This window comes from Aquila chrysaetos, chromosome 7 (genome assembly GCF_900496995.4).
Source record: "Aquila chrysaetos chrysaetos chromosome 7, bAquChr1.4, whole genome shotgun sequence".
Classification (NCBI taxonomy): domain Eukaryota; kingdom Metazoa; phylum Chordata; class Aves; order Accipitriformes; family Accipitridae; genus Aquila; species Aquila chrysaetos.
Window position 1 is genome coordinate 45756468 of NC_044010.1, and position 24324 is coordinate 45780791.

Consider the following 24324-nt stretch of genomic DNA (forward strand, 5'->3'; position numbering starts at 1 on the left):
TTAAAAAAAGTCCCTAGAAGCAAAAAAGTTTAGCTTGCTTTAATAAAACAAAAGAACCCAAGACAGCAGAACTCAGCCCAAACTGCAGACCTGACAGACCTGTCTTCTGTTATCAGAGAAGACATCAGTTGGATGACAGAAGTGTTCCTTTCCAGTTCTATGTAAATTGCTACTCAAGAGTTATAGTATGGATTGGGAACTCAAAAGTATGTGCTACATAGTGATGCACAAATACGTAGTTTACTGGGTCTCTTTAAGAGGACTAAAAGAAATTTCATTTCAGACCCTATCTCCTCATGCAAGTCAGAACCTGATAGTTAATTATGCTCAATGCTAAGACATCAGCAGAAAACACAGGCTGAAAAATGTTGAAATGAATGATCAGTCATTTGTCAAAGGATATCTCTACCATAGTAACCATCTTTGGCTTCAGTTTGACTATCTCATATAGTATACCTCCATCACCACCTCCCAGGATTAGCACTTCTTTCCCAGTGTAGTCTTCCTTTCCACTGCCCATTATGGCTTGAGTATATGCCAGGTCACTCTCTGCCAGATCTGAATGTAAGGAAGAGAAAGAGTTGGACAGAAACATTACATCTTTAATTCTTCTCATTAATTGGTATTAATTTGGCATTAATCCAAAGGTGATATAATACAGACCAAAGCAAGAGCATCTACAGAAACAACCTAGCTCTCAGACAGTCCAGGTAATATGAGGCTAGTGATTTACAAAAGCTAATGAGATCCTCCTCAGAACCCCACACAGGATTTGTCTAGTTCTCAATGCAAACCCAGCAATTGCTACCTCAGCATTAGGAAGCACTACATGCCAAGAGAAGCGAAGTTGTAGAGCAAAACTGTCAGTACTTAGGACTTGATGTGTACTCTCAATGCTTCAGTGGGTTTTTACCTCAGACTAGTGCTGCGAGAGACAAGTCAGGAGATTTTTGCTAACACACTCTGGACCCTAACTAAAAAGAGCAACCTAGATGCACCCCAGTGGATCCCTGCACAGAACTGTAAGTATGACTGTTAACACCTAACTGCTGAAGGGACCCTGAAGCATGCCTTCTGCTGAATTGCTCACCATTAGCTTCAAAGCAGGAAAGAACATTCCTAAGCTGTAATAACAGATATGAGCTACAAGGGCAAAGCTTTGTGCAGCAGCACATCATGGTATATCCTATCATTCTGCCTGGTAATCAGCACTTTGCTTATAAGTGCACAATAACAAAATGACACAAAGTAGTATTTTAAAGTCTCATGGAAGGTAAATAAGTAATGGCATACTTCCCTTTCCATGAGGCACATTGTGCCTCAACATTCAAACAAAACCTCACCTCCATATGAAGATTTCTTGCTAGAAGTATGGAATACCCTAATTTGGTGATTTCAAATACAATTCTAACTGAATTAGAGAAGACCTTGCTAATGAATTCAATAGCAACGCTTTTCAGCTGCCATCTGCACAGAAGTCCCCCTGACAGTTGCAGAAAGCTAACTGAATGGTTAGAGGTATTTCTGGTGATTTCAAAAAGCTATAGTAAAATTTCTTAATTACTCTGCCATTAGACTGAAATTAGGTATTCTATCCCTAGACAGCAACATCCCTCGTTTACCTCAGCCAGTACTTACGTACTGAGAGATTTTACAAAGCATGCTCCCTGATGCCTAGATTTTCTAGCAAACAGCATTCTCATCCCACTTCAAAGAACAGTAGCCCATTTTCTCCCAAGTTCACTTTGAAAAATACAAAAATCAGCAGGCACAGAGTACCACATATAAAGAGCCTCCCATAAAGGTTGGGTCACTCTTCTGATTAACTTGGAGTTCAACTGAGCATTTTGAAGAAGACAAGAGTCAAAAGATGTTCACCAACAAAGCAGCTAAATGGTTTAAGATACAGCTGTCCTGTATCTCACCAGGCAGGCAATTCCCTTAGAGAATCAAGGGAGCAGTAGGATTATCCCCACACACACCCACCAGCTCCTACTTCCTTCATGTGTCTCTAGACCTCTACTGCATTTTGAAGACTGACAAAGTAGCTTGTTTTACTATCAAAGAGAAGCCCTCAAGACAATTGGGCTTGCAACAAACAGGTAAAAGCTCATGTGAAAGAAAGGAGTAGAGTAAGCTCTGCTAGACAACACTGACTTGTATTTTCCTTTCTATGCTCCTTTCCACAGCAAAGATGATGACTTCGGGAAAAGAAGAAATCTTTTTTTGTACTCTAGATTTTACACTGGTCAGCTTTTCTGATTAAAGTACTTTATATACAGTAACAGATATATGTGTACATGCATATATGTAGCTTCCAGCATCAGAACCATGACCCTTAATAATATATTAAAACTGTGCCATAGCAAGATAGAAAACAACACTTCCTACAATTTCACACAAAAGATCTTCAAACGAGATACTTACTAACATCCCCACTGAGAATAAGAATATTCCCAAACTGTTTTGAATGCAGAATTTTAATATTCTGAAAAGGTGAGTCTTCATCATAAACAACTTCATCTATGTCATACTCCACCAGGCGTCCATCAGCTGTGGGCCAGTATCTATCAATGACACCTCCTCTCAAAATGGCTGGCAATCTAGAAAGAAATAATAAGAAAAAAGATTACAAAACATTTGAGAATTATTTTTTTTAAAATTCCCTCTAAACATCCTGTGGATCCACCATAATAAATAATATTTACAAGAGGGATCTAAGAAAAACTTGCAAGATTTAACACTCAGACATAAGAAACTTATCAGCCATATGTTAAATACACATAACTTGCTAAGGCCCAGATGAAATATAAATGATGGTTCTTTATGTATAACTTCTACAATGTACTTGTGAATCTCTCTACCTTGAGAGGTATTTACATAACATACCAGCCTCTGCAGAATAGGCTCATGACTAGAAATGTATAAAATACAAAAGCAGAAAGCAGACAAAAAACCGTAACAAAATCTCTTGCCAACTTCAGCTCAGCTAAGAATGCTACTTCTTTGAGATTAGTGTATCTTACCCTTCTAAAGTTGTATCGAGACATTTTTAAATACATACGCAACACAAGAAGTGAACTATTATAGTGTTTCAAACTGAGCCAAGTCACCCTGCAGTGTACAAGCACAATCCTTGATATCAGCTGACAGCTTGCATTACTTTTAAAAAGTGGTTCAAGCATCTGCATAGATTGTTTTGGTTTTGTAGTTGGTTGGGGTTTTTTTTAATTCCATATAAAAGTATCTTTGTTCAAATCTATATTTCATCTGTAAAGACAAACTATATTTGAAATGGCAGTGAATTATCAAAATGATTGCATACCATTTTAAGCAAAGTGTGCAGGCACAGAGTTCATCAGATTTCCCACACACTTCAAAGAGTTAAGGGTGGGGTTTTTTTTTCCCCAGGAGGGTGTAGCAGTAGACTAGACACAGAGAAGCTGCTTCTGAATTCACTAGCAATTCTCAATAAACATTTCAGAAATATTTTCTGCCCTCAGTGAGCCACAAGATGGCAGCAACCGGTGAGAGCAAGAGCATCTGCTCAATACGTCAAGACAACAAAAAGGCAAGAACAGCTTTTCCAGCAGCATTAATTCTAGTGGAGCTGCATGTGTGAAGCTGACATCAGAAGGATGCAAAGCAAATTAAAAAAAAGAAAAAATAAAAAAGTTGAGGGGTGTGTGACAAGATCCATGCCAGATCCACTGTTCCAAGAAGCTCATCTTCCTATACTAATGTAACCAAATTAATCTAGATCACTTCAGGCAGACTTTTTCCTGACCGATTTTTAACAAGTTCGTATCATAGAGATTCCACAAACTCCCAATATGATATTTCAGTATTAAAATAGCTTCAAAGAGCGAGCTTCTCCCCCATATACATATGCACAAGATTACCTACATTTGCACACTGTGCACCACATGAGGCTTTACCAGGACAAAGTAAAGCAAGATAACTAGCTCTGTTTTACATACAGCTGTTAAGCAAAAACAATATTCAAGGTATAACATCACTTTTCAAATCACTACCACTTTACTTGTGGTCTCATATAGCCTTCAGATTACTGTCTGCTACAGTACTGCTTAGCTGTTTTCCCATTTTGTAGTTTGCTCCTTGGCCTTACTGAATCTTGTTGTTTTTACACTGCTTTTTACTTTTCTTAAACCATTTCCTCTTCTGACTATGTTCTTTAAAGCACCCGCTGCACCCTCCAGCAAGTGCATGCCTGCAGTAAGTGCTCCCTGGCTTTGAGATGCCAGCCACTGCCCACAGAGCCACCAGGAAGACACTAACATGAGCTGTGTCCTTCCAGATGCCTGGGGAACTCCTGCATGAATGCTGTTTCAGCAGCAGGCAACGAACCAAGTAGCATCCCTACAGTTTAAAATATGACCTTGTATTTAAGTAAATCAAAGTGACAGAAGGTTTGCAAAGCCTCCCTCCTCCACTCATCAGTTATGTTAAAAAAGTTTGCTACAAAATATTTCTATCTTCTTGCCAGGGCCCTAAGCGCACAGGTTCCCCAGGGGTTTTTACCACATGTGCCCAAGGCCAGCGCCGTAAGATGCAGCACGGGCAGAGCTGTGAGAGAAAGAGCTGCAGGAAACCTTGTTGGGGCAGGGCCTCCTCCATGGGCTTGAACTTCATTTCAGCTCCAGCCCTCACCCCTCGTTCCTGCCCAAGCTACACTGCAGCTCGCCTGCCCAATTCTTTCACCGATTCTTGACACCCAGCTTGGTCTCGGAGCTGCCTCAATACTACAGCCCAGCCTGGCAGTCACAGGGCTGGGGCTGACCCTGGTCACCTTCACCAGCCCTGCTCACCTTGTCCGCAAGCTGTGGGATGTGGTCCGGAGGGTATGGTTCACACGCTGGGCTACCCTACCCACCACCACCCTGGGTTCCGCAGCCCTTCCAGAGCAGTCTGCTCTTGCTTCCTGGTTGCATTTTCTCCCACCATTTCATACAACCATAGCAGCAAATTAAAGAAGAAATAATCCTTGCCCAAAGCAACAATACTGAAGATGAAGCTTAACGAGAGGACAACCTCACAGTATTTTCAATTCTGCAACAAAACCATTTTAAAACATTGGGGAAAAAATCACACACAAATTCATACTCCAGGCTATTCATTGCAGTACAGCAAAACATAATTTCCTCATTATCTTTAGCAAATATACAGACAAGCCACATACAGAAGTAGACGTACAAACTTACCGCTTCACCCTTTTTATATTACCATGAAACAATTCTTTCATTCTTTCTTCTACTTTGTTTAGAAGCTGGAAAAAAAGCAAGAGAGGTGGAATTTATAGGTGATCACTTGATGTAAAATATCTGTTTAAATTAGGCTACTTGGAAGGCAATAAAGACTAGCATCTGCACTGAAAGGCTTTGAAATGTAACATTAGAAGCCTATGAATAACTAACTAGCTGGTTGCCTCAGCCTCATTACTAGCAAGAACATACATATTGTAGCAGCTGTCACCACTGCATTTAGCTGTCCTCCAGGATAACACAGCCAGACCTTTCAGGCACAGCCAAGGAGAGAACACAAGAACCCTGTAAGGTTTCATTCCTGCCAAAGCAGTGGCCTATTCCCCTGCAATATCCAATTTCTAGAGCCTTCATATCAGGGAAGATGAAATTATTTTTCTTCCTGGGGAAGAAGTTTGAGTACAGAGGCTCCCCATCCCTCAGATTAGAGAAGGAAAAAAAGTGACAGTCTAATACACCAGGTTGCAGGTTGAGCATCACTTCTCACTCACTGCCCTGGGTACCTGAAGAGACCCGAGCCCTAACCAAGGCTGCTATGTCTTTACAACTTCTAGAGTAAAGAACACAAGGCCCAAGACATGCAAAAAAGAGTGCATGCGCATGCACTCACACGTGTATGCAACTACAATACGTGTTACTATTCCTCATCTGTAAGCATTCAGGTTTGAAATAACTTTGATATTTAAAAATCTTTTACCAAGATATACTTTGATAGACCAGAAGAAAAGGGGCTCCTGATGCAGTCTGATAAGTCTAGTAAGATAAGCACTCATACCTGATCAACTTCCTCTCTTCCTTTTGTATGATCATTGTAATTCTGCAGATCCACCAACACTAATCCATGAGGGTGAATTCTCAAATTGGCAAAACTACAAAATAGAGAGACAGAGAGACACGGTGATGATGATTTTATTATCAAAAATCAGAGCGAGCAAGGAAAGAAAGTCTGAAACTAGTTATATTAAATTCAGAATGCACGTTTCTTTTCCCAGCCATCTGTAACTGTTGGCAGTGGCAGCTCCAGTCTTCCTCTGCAAGTCACTAAACAGCAAACAGAAAGTTGCAAGAGTATGCCATTCACTAAATAACTAATAAAATCAGCAGGGAGCAAGGCAGTGAAACAGTGTTTAAACCAGAACAAGTATGGTACAAGGGGAAAATATACTACCTAGCCTCAGTTCTTTAAATAAGGCCTGCTTGAACAGGTATATTGTGTCAGTTTTGTTTAATTGAAATCAAGCCTCAAGAAAACAACTGCACACTTTTCTTCCCCTATAACTCCCTTATCACTTCTTGGGGTTTTTTTGGTTGTGGTGGTTTTTTGGTTTGTTTTGTTTGTTTTTGGGGTTTTTTTTTTAACTTTATAGCACCTATTGAGAGAGACAGTGTTCACATTCAAAAGGTGAATAAAAATTTTTAAGGGAGAAGCAGTAAGTGTGCTGGACCATGACTTTGACTAGCAAAGTCACAGCAGCAAACTCTCATTGATGAATACAGACGAGAGACAGACAAAACTCCTACTGTATGTTGTATTTATTACAGGAGCATTTAAAGACCAACGAGCAAGGCTTCACCATGCTAGGTGTTGGGTGGACAAACAGAAGACCTTCAAGAACTTGCAACAAACAAAACAGATAAAGACTATGGGGAAGGACACAAGAAAATAAAAACAGTAGCAGGGTTGATATCCTTTCCATACTGGGGAGGGGAGAAGACAAAAAGAAACAAAAAGGCTACAAGAAGATTATGTAAAGGAAGGGAGGGAAAGCATAAACTGAAAGAAGAGGGCAGAGGAGGGGATGGGAACAGGAACAGCAAAGCAAAGAAAGAATGGTATTCAGGGATGGAGTTCATTAGTACACCACAGAGAAACCCCAGGTAAACCTGTATACAGTTCTCTGAATGGCCCTTTCTTTGCTTTTCTGCTCTTATCACCCCACTCAGCCTCAAAGGCAAACCAAGCTAACTCTTGAGACAAAAAGGTGACCTATCTCCCCACCACTCCCACCTTTTTTTGTCCCTTCCAGAACTGATTTCATAAATTGTCAGCCTTGATACAAACACCACCTCTCCCGTGGTGGTGGGAACTTTGGCCAGCAGATACCCTTAGCTGCAGTCAGAGAGAAAATTCTGAATATTTTGTTAGTGTTACCTGACAATTATAATTTTTTGGTAACTAAAGTGATTAAATGATGAAACTGAAGTGATTCAAGAACAAAAACACTCTTGCTGGCTTTGGACAGCAGTGATCTGTAGCTGTGATGTGTTTACAATTGACAGAGAAACCAGTGTCACTCACTTCTCTTCAAAACATGAGCCTGGGAAGTCTCAGGCTTTCCTGAAGACTTTACATGCAGGCCTTGCCTTCAGGAGGAAAGACATTTCTCTACAATACGCATGCCCACCGTGTTTCCCCCTCCCAAGTACCTGCAGATTGTCACCCCTACACCTCAGCAATTGCCCACCAGGTCTCCTCCCGAACAGCATTCTTCATCAGGGACCAGAAAATGGCTGCGCTCCCAATGGCCATTAAACAAAGGCACAGAATAGCCTTAAAATATGCATGCCGCCCCCCCCTTCCAGGAAATTAGTCCTGCATATTCTACCCTGATGAAAGGATGAACAGAAAATAGTCAAAGAGTAAACAAAGATGACTTTTTCTTTTTTTTTTTTCCTTTTTAACTACCAGATAGTGCTACCACTTAAGAGACCAGGTTTATGAGCTAATTAGAAGAATAAGAGCGTTTTCAGTATTACACAGCTTAAGTTGGTGTTCCCATCAGTACCACTAAGACACAAGTAGGACGATTAAACAATAAAGATTAAAAAAAAAAAAAAAAGAGAGGGCAGGAGACACACACTCCTGAGCCTCAAGTCTCTATGGGGCTTCAGAGTTTTTAACCACTTCTCTCTGTGACCTTACAACCCCTTGAACCAAAGGGATTCAAATCAGTTGCATGCTTCTCCTAGAGTCTCTCCATGCTCAGCATAGAGGGAATGGCTACTGCAAAGGACAGCTCTGGAGAAAACTCCACCAGGATTCTGTTTATATGATTTTTCACATCAGCAGGGGTTTATTTTGTAATATGCCTAACATGAGAGGGAAAAATAGTCAGGCATAAGCATAAGAACAAACAGCTCTATCACAAGACTCCAGGAGATTTTTTTTTTTATTTTTTTTTTTTAAACGAGACAAAGACAAAAGAGCAGAGCTCACTAGATGGAAGCACTGGTCACTCCAGCAGCTTTTGGATGCATTCACAGTGAAAAGGGACATTTCCGATGAAGTCCATGGACTGCTCCAGGCCCTCAGACCTGCAGCACTACAGACAGAAATGACTATTTGCAGTTATTACTGTTATTAGGGTCTCTGAGATCAGGCACAGGGCCAGAAATATTTGCACTGTTAGAAAAACTTTCTATCAGTTTACTACTGTATTATAGGGGTTGCTGTTGACACAAATAAGCAACAGATGGATTGTCCCATGACTTGAGTTGTCTTTTAAATTCCTTTCCTACAAGAATCACATAGCTGTCATAAGATTTGACAGCTGACATTGTCTTCATTTCCCCTGTGACTGCATGAGATACTTCCTCAGTAGGGGATGTTACTACCATTGCTTTGGGGTCTTTTGGGTGGGAGGCAAGGAGAGGCAGAGGAGGGTTGCTCTGAAAAGCACAACCACACAACTTCAGACTTATAAGTGATATGATAGCATTAGAATACAGAGACAGTAACACTGCAGAACCATCATTTGTCAAATTGTTACCTCTACTGGAATAGCAAAGCTTTTACCTGCTGACAGACTAACTATGAGTCACTATAGAATAGACAGAATAGTTCAAGTATTTGAAAAACAGCCTGCCAATAAAAGCATCACCTGCCTAATTACTCATAATGAGGGAAGAAATGAAAACCTGCGTATACTAGGAAATCCCAAAATAAGAAAAATTTGTCACGACATTGTTTCAATAAAGCATACTGTCTCTTTTTTTTAAACCGCTCTTCATCTTAATTACAGACTACTTAAGGGACCTTAAGATATTAAGCAACCAGTTTTTCACTGCACTATTATTCCTGTTCTCTTTTTACAAAATAAGGAAATTAAGACAATGAAAGCTACTACAGTTCTAAATTGTTGCTGATTCCTAGCAACAGCTTCCAATTCTTCAGCCCATTTTTGCACTCTAGGTAACTCCATGAATAAACCACATTTTAGCCTGAAACAAAGATCTGAGGAATGTTCATCCTGCTCCTTTAAAATATGCTGACTAGCATATAGAGCAGTTAGGAAAGGACTAACACAGAAAAGTAAAAACTCTCACCCCTCCCCTCGTGGTGTAAACACATTCACCATCATCTCAGTGACATACAAACCAACTTTGACTGGGTAAATCTTGCACTGTTGCACTGAAGTCAAATGCCAGTAGGATTACCCTCCTCTAAACGAGAATTCAGACACAGAACAGAAGCTAAAAAAGGATGTGTGTATAGGGGAGGTTAAAACTTTTCTAAAAGAGTCTTCTACTGTAGAAACAGTGACTCTAAGTTTCAGGTTTTTGGAGTTTTTAAAGAACTTTCAGGTGAAACATGACAAAAGAGGGAGCCATAGATGCACAAAGGACAAGAAAACCCTGGAAGCTGTACAGAGTATGTAACAGAATACTACTTGCTCACAAGCAGCGATGCTATTAAAATATAGTATTAGTTGAGAAGATACTCAACAGTTTCCAAAGATTAGCTTCAATGATTTTTCTCCTTACCCTAGATTTATTTAATAACTTTTTAAAGCTGTTAAGATATACTAGACCCTATGACTTCGTACAAAGTACCATATACATTAAATGAGATTTTTAAAATGTTAGGTATATAAAGTCTTTACCTGTCCAGTCTAAGCTAGAGTAAATGACACTTCAGTAAAAGCATGCTGCTTAAGGTGAGCCTGAAAACATTCTGGAAGTTGTTGCAAATACTCTGATAGAGAAATCAAAATCTGATCACATAGAAGAGTTAGGTTTGATTAAGAAGTAGAATTGTGAAGCATAATGTATAGGATTTTGGTAACAAAGTGATCTGAAAACACATGGCTCCAGCAAACAAGACTGCTGAGGCCCCAAGCCTCAGAGACAGAGCTACTCTCCTGCATGTGCTACTATTCCCCAACCAGAGTTTGGGCAAGGGGGCTGGCAAAGCAGGGAAGTATATCCATCCCCACCACTACAGACAGGGACTTGAGCAGCTCAAGTGAGCCATTTCCTGCGTGACTCCAGATCCTTGTGTTGACAACCCCATTAGTAAATGTTTTCAGCTGAACTTCCCTCAATTAGGTCCTTTGTCAGAGTAAATCACAAAGTAAATGGACCAGGTAGAGTTGCCACATGTGACTTTTGCTTGCTTAGCTTCAGACAAAGGAGAACAGGGATCTGTTGCTTTGGTAATGACAACAGGAAAGCATGGCTTAATCCCCAAATCAGCTCCAATTCTTTTAACAACCACAGCCCTCCGCGGGGCTGTTCACAGGGTATCTTTGTCAAAGTGTTGAATTGCGGGCACTGCTGTTGACAAAAATCTGTAGCACAGGGCACTGTGCAACCCATGGCGGTTATCTCTGCAGACTTTGGAGTGTACACTGTTTAGCAACATACTACTATCTCAACACATTTTTTTCCTGGGATTAGTATCCAGCTTGTTACATCAGCTGCACATCTTTGTCTTGCAATGGCTCAGTCACCTTTGGCTGGTTAAAAATGTGTTTGTATGTGCATACTCAAAGCCCCTACTCACATACAGCACCAACTCGCACATCTTTCATCCTGGGGATCTTCTGTGCCCAGTAAACACCCAGCCATCCTCACAGGAAACTGCTCATGACATATCCACCCTCCATCACAATTTTTTTTTCCTGCTTTTTACTACAAGCTACTTCTAAAAGTACAGTTTTACAGGGAAGAAAGAGGAAAAGTCTGCATGCCCTGGCCAATTTCTTCCTAGTTGTCAGACACTTAATTAGCATAAAAATCTTATGATATTTTACATCCCAAACAAAATCCAGACAAAACTGCTAGTATTAAAATAAAGCCTATTTAGTTCGTATGTATGTTCACCAGTTCATTCATACCACTCATTAAATGTTTCTGTTGTGCAGGGTTTTAACTGTCCAGTCTATTGGGTTTTTTAGTGTTCACACCCTTATTTCAGTTAACTAAAAACTACATCAACCAACATTAACAAAAACACACTGCTTAAGGCTGCCTTAAGAAAGTATTATGCAGTTTCTTTAAGTGATCTGAAAACTCAAGGAAACAGAACTGCTGAGGTCCCAAAACTTACAGAAAGTTCTCCTGCACATGCTACTGTTCCCCAATTCACTGTTTAACAGGGCTGGCAAAGCACTGAAGCATACTTTAACTCACCTCACTACAGACAGTAAGTTGAAGAGCAAAGTAAGTAATTTCCAGGGAAAATTAATCCCATATACACTGGAGTTCAGCCAGCAATGAATATACCAAGAAAAAGCAATAACCATTCTTTATTAATTTACATTTAACACTGCACCAGAAAAAAGTCACTTGCAAAGTGAATGATATCATCTTAACATTCAGCTCTTTCTGTGCACTCTTGTCCTTCATTCTTCAGTTTTGAGGCTGCATGACAACTCTGCAATTCTTTGTTATGTTTAGGATGCTCTCCTGGATAGCTTTTTAGAAGCTCAACTATTTCCAGACCTGTATTATATCAGAACTTTGAGAACTTACCTCATAAGGGGTGAAGAGTCTTCATTAGCAAATGTAATTTTGAACTGACAACACTTGTACACAATTTAACATTAAGCTGACAACAGTAATTTGATATTAAAACCAAGCTCAACTACAACTTTTTGACAGTTAACCACATTTGTCAGGAAGCCCATTCATGGTTGCATTAGCAATGCAGACAGTGAAGGCAAGGTTGTGGCACCTGCATATTTACAGGGAAGAGAGACTTGTACATCTGACTGCTAAAAAACATGCCAAATGGAGACTGATAAAGCAAGTCAGTCAGCCTGTGCAAATCAGGAAAGGCAAAAAAAACAGTGCTGCAGTAGCAGAAAGCCCATTCATGTCTTACATGGACACCCCAGTATTTAGAGCATTTCTTCCTGAAACTCAGTATTCTCCATCATATTTATCACTGAGTTGAAGAGATAAACAGCACTAGTCTAAGATGTCAGGTATTGCTTCTCATCTGTTTAATAGCACCATATGCTAGACTAAACTGGTTGCACCCAGCCTGGAGGGCTCAAGGAGCTGAGCTCCCCTGAAAACAGGCAGGCCACATCCATGCTTATACCACTTAGCCCCAGCTCTCCCTGAGATCCACACGGTATTCCTGTGTCCCCAAGACAGTGAGGTTTCTCCCTCAACCCACCAACTGCCATATCAAAGCATCTGAAGTGACACTAGGGCTCTGCTGCAGTCACCAGGGAAGTATCTTACATCAAGCTGACATCAAGTATGCATTGCAAGCCCTAGAGCATGGCATGAGGGTTGTACGTGAGAAGTAAGGCTACTTGATTACTTGATACAACTGCATGACAGCAGAAGCAGCCCAAACTGTGCAGCCTCACCAACACTGCCTTTTGGGAAAGGACTCTGGAACAAACCAACCCAGGACCCTGCCAACTGACAAACCGTTTGGGTAGCCCTAAAGACGAAATCCAGGAAGCAAGCGGGCAGTCTGCAGCAGTAGAGGTGCCAGAGTGATCGCCCTTGCTCCCCAGTTCTTGCCACTGTTTCTTGTGCTAAGTAGAAGTACATAGAACAAAGACCCAACGTAACAGACCTTCCCTTCTTTCCCTGCAGGAAGGCCACTGGGGCAGGCCACCTCCCCAACTTCATCTTCCCACAGCAGTAAGAATACTGTGAACTATTCTCTGGTACAAGAGCTTAAGTTGTTTAGCAGCATAGTGAAAAGCTACTAACTGGGGATCTTTTGCCTTCTAACTGTTCAGAGTTTGTATATCCTTGACATTACCTTTTTAGGGCAACTAAATAGAAGCTTAACCCAATACAGAGGAAAGACAGCACCAGAATAGTGAATTACCAAGTTGGCTATCTTTCCACTGACCTCAGAAACAAGAGGTTATCCAGAACTGGAATCTTTATCAAATTATTCAGGAAGAACACAGAAGCACAAGTAACTAAAACCAGAACAACTGTACAAAAACAAGAGACAAGTAAACAGGTTTTTCTAGGCCCGTCGAGTATAAAAACCAACTAATTTTCATCAGAAAAAGGCACTGTCACATTTGAAAAGCTGACTGAAATATACTAAGAACTCCACAGAGCATGATTGGGAGAGATAAACATAGGACTAGACTCATGCCAGCTTACTTGTTACCTTAAGTCAGGCCCCAGGTTTACCAATGTAGTTAGCCTACACTACTTTTTTTTAATATAAAATACATAGCTATGGAGCTGTACATACTTATATGTTCATAGATAGTAAATAGAGACACAAATTCCAGCAGGCAACACATTCACCTAGGATCTAATTTTCCTACTAAATATATCAGTTCTCTCTCTCTGTAATGAGAGAGAACCAATACAAGTGAAAAATCCTTAGGCAATTCTCATATATGAGGAGTGTGGCCAACTGAGCTGCTTAAGAGGACTCCCAAGAGAACTAACAAATTAAAGCTTATTTAGCTTAACTCCAAACCTGAAGAACACCGAAGTAAGTAGAGATTTCAAAAAGAACAAAAGCAGCAACTGCCACAATGAATGTCAAGAACAATTGAATAACTGCAAACAAATGAAGTGCAATAAAATCATAGTAGTTACTAATAAATAGGCCAGAGATGTATACAGTAATTAACTAACCCTGACACTGTAAAGCAGCTTCAGGAAATAAAGTAAGTGTGGTTTTGCTTACAAGTTTATCTCAGTAGATTCTGCTTATGTGAGTGTCACTAATGACACTAACCACCTTTGTCATACTGTTAGGTACTTCAGTAGCTGCTTGAGAATTTGAAATGTATAATAAAGTGTTTAAAAGCACATACAAGACAGAGACAGAAAGTTTTCATCACTCACATGCTAAGGTTAGACTCAAATATATTTAGACATATTCAATTGTCAGAAGAATTACAAATACATTTAACTGACTCAAGCTGTCCTGCATCTGGAAGGACTGGCCCCCAGACCAAGACACCATACGTTGCTACTGCATCAATACAGCCCAGACTGACCAATTCAACTGTTCTGACAGTCAAACTGCAAGATGACATAAACAAGATTATCAACAATATTCTGCTTTATTTTAGTCACTTAACACATAAAGGTAGCAAAGGAACATTTTGCCCTGCCTGCACCCCAGGAGATCCAATAAAGGGAGAAATAAATATTTGTAAGGAGCACAGAGGGGACATAATATATAGGAAGGAAAAGAAAATCCACTCACCTGCCATTTTTTTTTATGTAGGTTGCTAAATAACCATGGTCTTCCCAGTTATGAACTGTTTCTGTCATTCCCTGCTCCTGAAAAATGGGCTGTAGAGCTTTAAGAATGGCATTGCAATCAGCTGTGAGATTAAAAAAGAAAAAAATAATCAGTAAGGATTTGCCACTTTTTTTTAAAGGTTGAACAGGTTTTGCTGTCAGCCTGAAGTACTTTTTTCTTTGAGTTCCATCTGAACAACAGCTTTCATGTACCTTCTCCCCTCCCCCTTCCATTCCCAGAGATATTCCTCAGTGCATGGGGATCCAAACAATTTTCTTTTAAATCAGTCTTTAACCCTGACCAAAAGTGTTTATCTATAATAAAGTAGATCTACAGTGGATGTAATAAAAGTACTTTTATTATGGCTACTATTGGTCACCTACTGTATCACAATCCAGGCAAGTCCTTACTCATGTAATTATTTTTTAGATCACTTGAAAATACACAAAATGACAATCCCAGAAAGAAACCACAGCATTGACGAGGAACTTCATACTTCCAACTCAACATTTTTTTTCCCCCCAAAGGCATTGAAAACTAGGCAGAGCAAACCACCCTATCCACTCTGCCCTATAAAAACATCCTTTTTCTAACACCCAGGACAGAGCAGACCCCAACTGAAATCTTCACAATGCTGTGGCAAAGACCTCTCACTCAGAGCACACAAAAATTCACTTGTAAATAACCGAAGACGTTACTCTGGTAATTATCTTCAAAAGCAAGCTGATGATTTATCCATAAAGGTATTTATTTATTCAGTCCAAAAGTGCTGATTTCAGAAGCCTCAGGTTTGCTGTACACAGTTTTGTGGGGTTTTGTTTTGTTTTTTAAAGTAATCTTTATTACAACAATTTGAGATGCTCCATTCAAACAAGTGTCTCAAAAACAAGTTGCAAGTTTTGTCAGTTGATTTTGGAATTGACAAGCTATGTTAGTGGAGGATGCTGGTAAAGCTTCACCTACCAGAACAGGAACAAAACTGTAAAGACAGTCATATCAGCACCAGTGAGGAGACCTAACAAAATACTAATCTACAGGCTGTCCCAGTGAGGCAAGTATCATAATTTTTGTCTCACAAGCACAAAACTAAGCCACTACAGTCATGCAACATGTCAATAATATAACCAGGATTTAGAATGTCTCTATCAGAAAAACCACCTGGCACAGTCACATTATGGAAGCACAGTTTATAACCAAATGCTTCAACACTGACACACTGTTCCCCCTGCCCCGACCTATTAAAGACTTATTCCCAAGGTAATTATTTTGTTTTACTTCCTCCACCCAAATGCATACACCTTGGAAACCAGTAAGTGTAGCCTGCGGATGTGATCAGCAATAGTTTCCAGGATGTTACTGATTTGTACAAGCTTCAAGCAAATGAACAAAAAAATCTATACCAAGTAAATCTCAGTTCAGCTCATCTATCATCTCTACACAAGTCCACAGTAGACTAACTGAAAACCTGATTACCTGAAACCTGTGTTTGCCCGTCTGTAAAGCTTGGGCTCCATTATCCCTATATGTTTTAACCAGACACACTGAAATAACAGAAAGCATTTACTTTAATTTTCCTCTACACAAAGTCAAGAGCAAGCCAATTCCCCAATGTCTTGCCAAGGATATTTAATTGAAGTGGAAAGGCCCCGCTTCTTACTGCTCATACTATCTGATATTTGATGCATGTTGCTAGACAAATATTTATTTTTCACCTTCTACATCTCACTCATTAAATCCTCATGTTGCAAATTACCAGGAAATAGAACCAACAAAAAATAAGTACTGTTGGACAACAGCAAGTGACTTGACTGATGGCCCTTCCTCAGTCAGTAACACCACTGATGATTTTTACCCTTATTGATGAAACACCCCAACCCTGCAGTCCACTATCACTATGAAGCTTTTTTCCTTCCCTACCCTCCTGTCAAAATCCACATCATTTGTACCAGTAAGTTCTTATACTACCTATCCAACATCAATCAGGTACCACCATGACCCAGGCAATAATTAATGCTCAGAGTACACAGTTTATCTGCCCAGTAACTGTGGCTACAGTAGTAAGTGGGCCAACAATCAAGCCAACATGTTTTTGGAACTTCAAAAGCATAAAAGAAATGGGGCCATAATTAGAGCCACAGTTCTTAAACTGGTTCCAGTCTCTGCAGCTTTGCACTGGGAAGGGAACTTTGCACTGTTTACTTCAAACTTGCAGCTTCTGGCATGCATCAGCACTCTTTTGGAGGAGGACAGGGGCAGCTGCTCCAAAGCCAGTACATTCACAACAATTTGTCACTTCAGACATGTGGTCCCCACTTCTTGCTCGGCATTTGCTTCCTTGCCCCATTTCTTTACCTTCTGCCTCATCTTTTACAAAGCCCATACTCATTTCCCTCCCTTACTTCTTATGTCACTACCACAACAACATTAAAGAAGAATTCAGTTTAATAATGCATGCCATACCCTTCCAGGCCAGCAAATTAGCATGAAACCAAAACAGAACTAGTATGCAACTAACCCCCAGACCACTTCACTTCCGCAGCTCCTGGCAAGATATTGAAGTAGAAAGACAGAGAACATACTCTGGAATAACTGAAATGCTCATACCACATTTAGCTATCTGCTTTCAACAGCTTCAAGGATTCCTGCTAGGTACGTCTTGGCAGAGACTGCAGGACAAATCATCACTGATATTGTTCTGCTCCATGAACCTACTAATCCCTCACAAGCTGCTCAGCATTCAGCAACAGATCTCTTTGCTAAGCAGCCAGGCACAAGCTTGACCGAGTTCTTCCTATTATGTGATTAACTTTAGGAAATTAAAACAACAACAAGCTCTTTCATCAGGTCTCCTTTTGGTTATACCACACAAGATTTGCCTTGGAGGGCTAATTAATTCTCCAAAGTTGGGAGACTCCTTTTTAAAATATTTGAGGCATCAGTGGTTGCTTGAAGGCATAAGGAATTTTCAGGAATCTCAGGATCTCTCACCCAAATCCACTTGCCACCACCCCACTCCAAGCTCAGATAGGCTATACCAAGCATTGATAAGGAAAAAGGACAATGGTGATTACAACAGTAGAAGACCTTTGAATCTACATCAAAATGTTAATTCAAGTAGTCATAATTTTTTTTTTTTGTGCTATTCAGGAACAAAGGAAACAAACTCCAGTTACCAAGCATGAAATACTGTTGTAACTATTTGATAATTACTTGCCAGAAGGAATGAAAAGGCCCAGAGTTTCAACTCCACAGAACAGAAACAAAACCACTATGTAGAAGATTTGAGAGATACTTATTTCTCAAGAGGGTTAATGCCCAGTTAAGCCAGACAGTTTTGGAATCCCAGCACACTTGAAGACATGATTTGCAGCAGCTGCAGACCTTCCTCTGCAGTTTTAGGACCAAGCAGCCATTATTTGACAGTGATCTGTAAACATGAGCACAGCTCAAAAGTCCAGAGTTACTATAAGCATCCAGTCTGGCCTCATGCATAACACTGGCTAATTTCACCCAGATACTCCAATACTGAGCTCAGTAATCTGCTATTGAGCCAGACTATCTCTAAAAATATTCTGGTTTAAGACCTCCTCATACCAGAGGATTGACAAGATCTTAGTAAACTATGGGAAAAGATTAGCTCTCACTTGAAAATATTCACCCCATTTCTGACTTCAGATTTTTCTTACCCTGATGTTGAACCATTTCCCCTAGCAAGCGAGAATGTAACACAACTGAAACAACAGGGCACAAAGCACTTATATATGCTTCCACATCTCTGATGTATTCTTCCCTTGGTAGCTGCACTTTCCATAGACAATGGTGAAGAAAAAAAAAAAAAAAAAATCAAGTGAACTGCTTCATTAAGAACACATTAAAGAGTGTACATTAGTAGCCAATATGCAGAATATGCTAATAGTAAACAGCAACCTGAATGACTGGCTTATTGTTTCAGTTCAGAGCTGTGTAAATTAATCATTTCAATATACAAGTCATTGTGTTGTGAAAGTCTGAAATTCTCACACATGAGTATTCTACCCATCAATTCCAGTTTTTCAGAAACCTCACAGGAAATGTGCAGAGACAAGGTGGGAGGGTGTCAGATACAAGTGATGAAGGGAACACACCTAAGAAGAGAGATTCATCTCCAGCCAGGTGGGGTCCCAGGGGCAGTTCAAGAGGAGGGCAGCAGGAGGCTGGGCCTTCAACCTGCTGCAGCAGCATACCTGACTGCTCTGGCCCCAAGCCAGAACCACCTCTCCCTTTACACTCATGCACCAGACTCAACGGGGGGGGGGGGGGGGGGGGGGGGGGGGGGTTACAGAGGTGGTGCAGGAAGCATCCAAAACCAACTCCTAACATGTATTTTTAAGAGCTAGTGCTGACATAAAAAGGAGTGAGAGGGAAGGGTGAAAAGAGTGCCTAAGCCAGTGACATGACCATACCCCCTGAGCAAACCTGTAGTTCACCTGAGGTCTGATTTTTCTATGTAAAGTCAATTCTGCATACATCCCTCTGACACAGACAGGTCAGGTAGCTACCACGGAACAGCAGAGGTTGGAAGGGACCTCTGGAGATTGTCTCATCCAACCCCCTGCTCAGAGCAGGCTCCATGAAAGCAAGTTGCTTACAGCCACAAGCAGGCAGGTTTTCCTGTCTCCACACGTTGGGATTCCACTGCCCCTGCGGGTAACCCGTTCCCATGTTCAACTACCCTCACCATGAAAATTCTTTTCTTACATTCAGATCAAGTTTCATGTGTTTCATTTTGTGCCCACTGCTTCTTGTCCTGTCACACAGGGCCCCACTCAGGAAAGTTCAGCTCTACCTTCTCTACTCCTCCCATCAGGTTTTTATATATATTTTTTTTTATTATTTGACATGGTGCTTAGGGACATGGTTTAATGGTAGACTTGGTAGTGTTAGGTTAATGGTTGGATTCAATCTTAAGGGTCTTTTCCAGCCTAAATAATTCTATGACGCTGTATGGGTAAGAACCCCCTGAGCTGTCTCTACACCAGGCTGAGCAGTCCCAGCTCAGCCATCCGCTCTTTGTATGACAGATGCTGCAGTCCTTTAATCATGCTCATGGCCCTACATTGGGCTTACTCCAACACAAGAGTTGGTCATACTGGAGAGTCCAGCACCGGATCCAGCACTCCAGATATGCCTCACCAGGGCTGAATAGAGGGGAAGGGTCACTAAGCTGACAGCAAAGCTGTCCTGAGCCTGTACTTGTGTATGAGGTCATTCTTCCCAGGCACAAGACTTGGCATTCCCTTTGGTTGAAACTTCACTGGGTTCCTGTAGGCCAGGAGAACCTACAGCACATCAATCACTCCTCCCAGTTTTGTGTCATCTGCAAGCTTGCTGAGGATGCACTGTCCTAATGTCCAGGTCACTGATGAAGAGAGAGTGCATTGGCCCCACTATCTACACCTCCTTGAGTACACTACCACTCACCAGCCTCCCGGTGGACTTTTTATTGCTGATCACAACCTTTTGGGCTCTGCAGTTCATTTTTCAATCCACCTCATTGTGGATTTCTCTACCCTGCACACCACCACTTTGTCCATGAAGATGTTATTGGAAGTGGCATGGGAAGCCCGGCTAAAGTCTAGATAAATAGCAACCACTACTCTTCCCTCCTCCATCAAGCCAGTCTTTTAACCACAGAATGCTGTAAGGCGGGTCAGGCATGATCTCCCCTTTGTAAACCCAGGTCAGCTACACCCAAACACTTTCTAGTCCTCAGCAGGTTTGGAAATAGTTTCCAAGATTATTTACTCCATCGCTTTCCCAGGTATCAAGATAAAGTTGACAGGCCTTAGTTCCCTGGATCTTTCTTCTTGCTCTTTTGAAGGTAGGAGTGATACTGATTTTCTTTCAGTCCCAGATTCTTTACTCAGATGCACTGAGATAATCATTGCAGGGCCACACATCTACAAGGAAAAAGGTCCTTGGTAAAGAGTACTGCACACCTTCCACAGTCTACACCTACCTTCTTCCCTCATCTTCCCCACACACAAGAATCTCCCACAGTTGACTTTTCTTCCCTCTGCCACTCACTAGAACGAGGTCTGTGGAAGCACAGCTTCAGACAAAGGAATGCAAGGGGGGAAAAGAAAAGCTATTTCAACTTTCCTAAGACCACATTTAAAAAGCTGAACTTTCTTGTAGTTTCAAAAACACTACTAAAACTCTATTAATAACATTGACTAAAAGTACATAGGGGCTTTCAGATGGCACCAGCACACAAACACATTTCCTGAGATGCTCATACAGTCGTGTATCATCTTTATGGATTAAGGAATACCTTAAATCTCTGTTGAAATCTCCAACATTAAGGTAAAGGAAAAGCCAGTTTTCCCTAGCCCTTCCTATACAATAAAAACGCAAATTCAGGGTACACAGCCAGCAAATTGTTACTTAAAACACTAAGCAAGATTCAGCCAAAAGCAACTGTATGGACAGTGAACGGGAATGGCTATGCTTCAGCTTCTGCAAGCAGTGCAAAGTGCATGTGTATATAAAAACAAAAACATGCCAGAGATGCAGTCTCAGTAACAAAATCACCTTTTCCCACTTCCTCCTCTGAGCTCTGATAAAGAGGTTTTTCTTTTTCAGTTCTTTCACAAAAGCAGGGTAAGATTCCCTAATCACCTTTAAGGAAAAACTCTACATAAAACCTTAAGTTTTCAGCAACTACAGGTCTATCAGCTCCATCCACTTCCATAACAGAAAAAATATATTAAAGAAGTTACTCCTTCACCCTTCTTCTATTCAATTTCTTGTATTAGGACAACCAAAAATTAATTTACTGTACACATAAAAACAGAAGTGATTTGTGTATTGAAAACCCCAGTTGTTTTGTGAATCTGAAGTTCCTGAAGTTTTCTGTAGCCTCAGCCTCAATAAAAATACATTCCAACATCAGTGAGGTTTAAGCCTTACTGTTTGTGCTTCAAGGGGACATAAAATTCCAGTTACTTCATTACAATATTAAAGACATCTATTATCAAATTGCAGATTAATAGCACCATCACATTTCAATGTACCACCAGTAAGCACATACACAGAGGAAGACTAATCTGAAACCATGTTACACCCAACAGCCATGATCTTAACTGTAAGGTCAATTTTGTAAGGTACCTCATCATTTGAAATTCAACACCAGAGAACAGCTCCACATTCAAGCAGAAGTGATGTGGCAGAACACTTTTCTTGGCGTCATTTGAAAGGCAATATTCCATTTCCATCTAGTCTTTAAGACAAAAACTTCTTTTTGAAAAGGTCAAATAGTGAATTTCTGCTACAAGGACAGATAATGCAGTTAGAATTGATTATTTCAGTACATTCAGTCACAAAACACCACAACACAGAGTTTAATTAAATCAGCGAGAGCAGAACATAAGGTTTACTAGACTATATCACAGCATTCCCACTCCGTCTCAGTCTCCCATGACTTTTCAGTCAAACACATCATTTAAGTGCGGAAGTAAAGAATGCTAACAAGGTTGGGCAGTTTTATTCCTCATCATGTAGTATCTCTGGTACAAATGCTTCCTTAGAGACAAGAATCCTTCTATCAAGGAGCTTTTCTTAATGACCTCTGGTAGACATCTAACCTGCAGCAGAAGCTGAGCACCATTACTGTAAAAAGGATTCAAGTATACAACTACTGTTTTGTCATTCTTTCTCTAAGTGAATGCCACCTTCCTGGCAGCATTGATCATTTTACATCTATTTTATGGTCTGGTGTTAATAACCATGCTCTTCAGTGCTTTTGGAATACAGCAGAGGCATGCAACCTAGGTAGAGGGTACAGCAGAGAAAAGACCAGAGTAAAGGGGCAGAATGAAGAAAACAAGAAACAACACAGATCGTACCAGTTGCACAAAACACTTTTCTGTTTTACCCTCCTCCCCGTACCAGGATAGCAACCTTTCAGGTGAGCCAAACTGCAAAGTGAAGCATCAAAATAAAACTACATTCTCATGCTTTAATGTAAAGCTAGTCACTAAGCCAATATAATGTTACCTAAACAAATCATTTTCTTGCTTTAATAAAGTAAGCACATTGCACATATGAAACTAGGTAGACTAGCAAGTCTCTTCAAGCACAAATGAAGACTCATCACTGCAACATACATATTGAAAGAACCAGAAGAAAGCATTTACTACCAATTTAGAGCTCATTTGCACTTGAAGACTAAATTAGGATTAGCTGTGAACACGAAAGTGCTTATTAATAAATTTTATAACCAGCGGCCACATTTTTTTTTCCTGTCAGCCCACAGACTGACTTCCCAATTAATATATTCTTTACTTCTGGGAGAAATCAGAGCCTTACTGAAGCCATTTTGCATTTAAAGAGCACTCAAGAAGGACAAATGCTACTGACCAGTTGAGGACGCAAGTCTGCCTGTGGGACTGTTACACATGCCACCACACACTTGTGTACAAATTATTTTATTAAGTCATGCAGACTGACTCAAAGAAGGCTTAAAACAGATCACTTAAGTGAAGCAGCTCAGCTTTGTTATTAAACTTTTACTACATGTAGTAAAAGCTTATTTACTAGTCTCCAAAATTTTGCTAACCAGAATCTCTACCCACTCATTAGACAAGGAACACCATCCAGACTTCAGGAGGACAGCAGGTATACATGGCCTCTGCCATTATCCCATGGTCCTGCAGGGATGCCTGTAGGACCCAGGATACATTGTCCACAGAAGTCTCTCTGAAAATCTGTACCAGTGCAAAGAGATAAGCAATCACACACAGGCACTGGCCTACAGGAGAGCTCAATTATTATGAGCATCATTAATAAAATACCCAGAGACAGGAAAATAAACCTTTCACTCTAACAGTGGCTGACTACAGCAGAGCCAGCAAAGTCAAGGTTAAAATACTTGCAGCACATCTGGATCAGAAACTACTTGAAGGCTAAGAATGAAGACTTTCAGATCTACCTTGAGTTTAGTTGCACAAGTATTTGATTATAATCTGACATGACCAAGGAGTTACTTGAAATCAAGCACTGCAAGCACACTTTTCCTTGTTTGTTTACTGCACAAATACAAGGTTCCTGCTTGTGCATTCATCAACACTGGAAGGCTCACTCCTGATGACTCCTGCATCACAACACACTAGCAAAGTTTAAAAAGAACCCACTACAGGGACCTACAGAAGGGTTTTTTTCCTTCTTAGCTTTTGGCAAAACTTTTAGAAGGCTGTCATTGCTGCTAGAAGCACTTGAGGGACCTTCTTCAGCTGGCTATTAGAGGAATGTTTTTCAGTTAAGTAGGGTAAGTCCTGCAAGGACATTCCACAAGAAAAGAAAAAAGCTTAAGACGCCAAGCATGCCAAATTCTGACAGCCAGGACAACTCCGAAGGAGAAACTATTTAAGTACTGCCCCTTCAAAAACAGAGTCACAAAGAGGATAAAAGCAAAGAACTGCCAGGTTACAATACCTTTCACGTAATAACATGCAGAGTTAAAGAACATTCAAAAAGTCTCTCCCATTCACTTTGACATTTACAAATTATTTCTTTCTGTAT

General features: G+C 40.5%; 1 protein-coding gene across 2 annotated transcripts in view; it reads right to left on the reverse strand.

Annotated features, from left to right (window-relative positions):
- Positions 1-24324, reverse strand: part of SMS (spermine synthase) — a 50704-nt gene that overhangs the window by 18431 nt on the left and 7949 nt on the right. For both annotated transcript variants that reach the window (XM_030020129.1, XM_030020130.2), the window contains exons 2-6: positions 14725-14845; positions 6058-6151; positions 5223-5287; positions 2428-2603; positions 404-558 (exon numbers count right to left, since the gene is read on the reverse strand). In XM_030020129.1, the coding sequence (XP_029875989.1) occupies positions 404-558; positions 2428-2603; positions 5223-5287; positions 6058-6151; positions 14725-14845 (611 nt within the window). The remainder of the gene's footprint in view (positions 1-403; positions 559-2427; positions 2604-5222; positions 5288-6057; positions 6152-14724; positions 14846-24324) is intronic.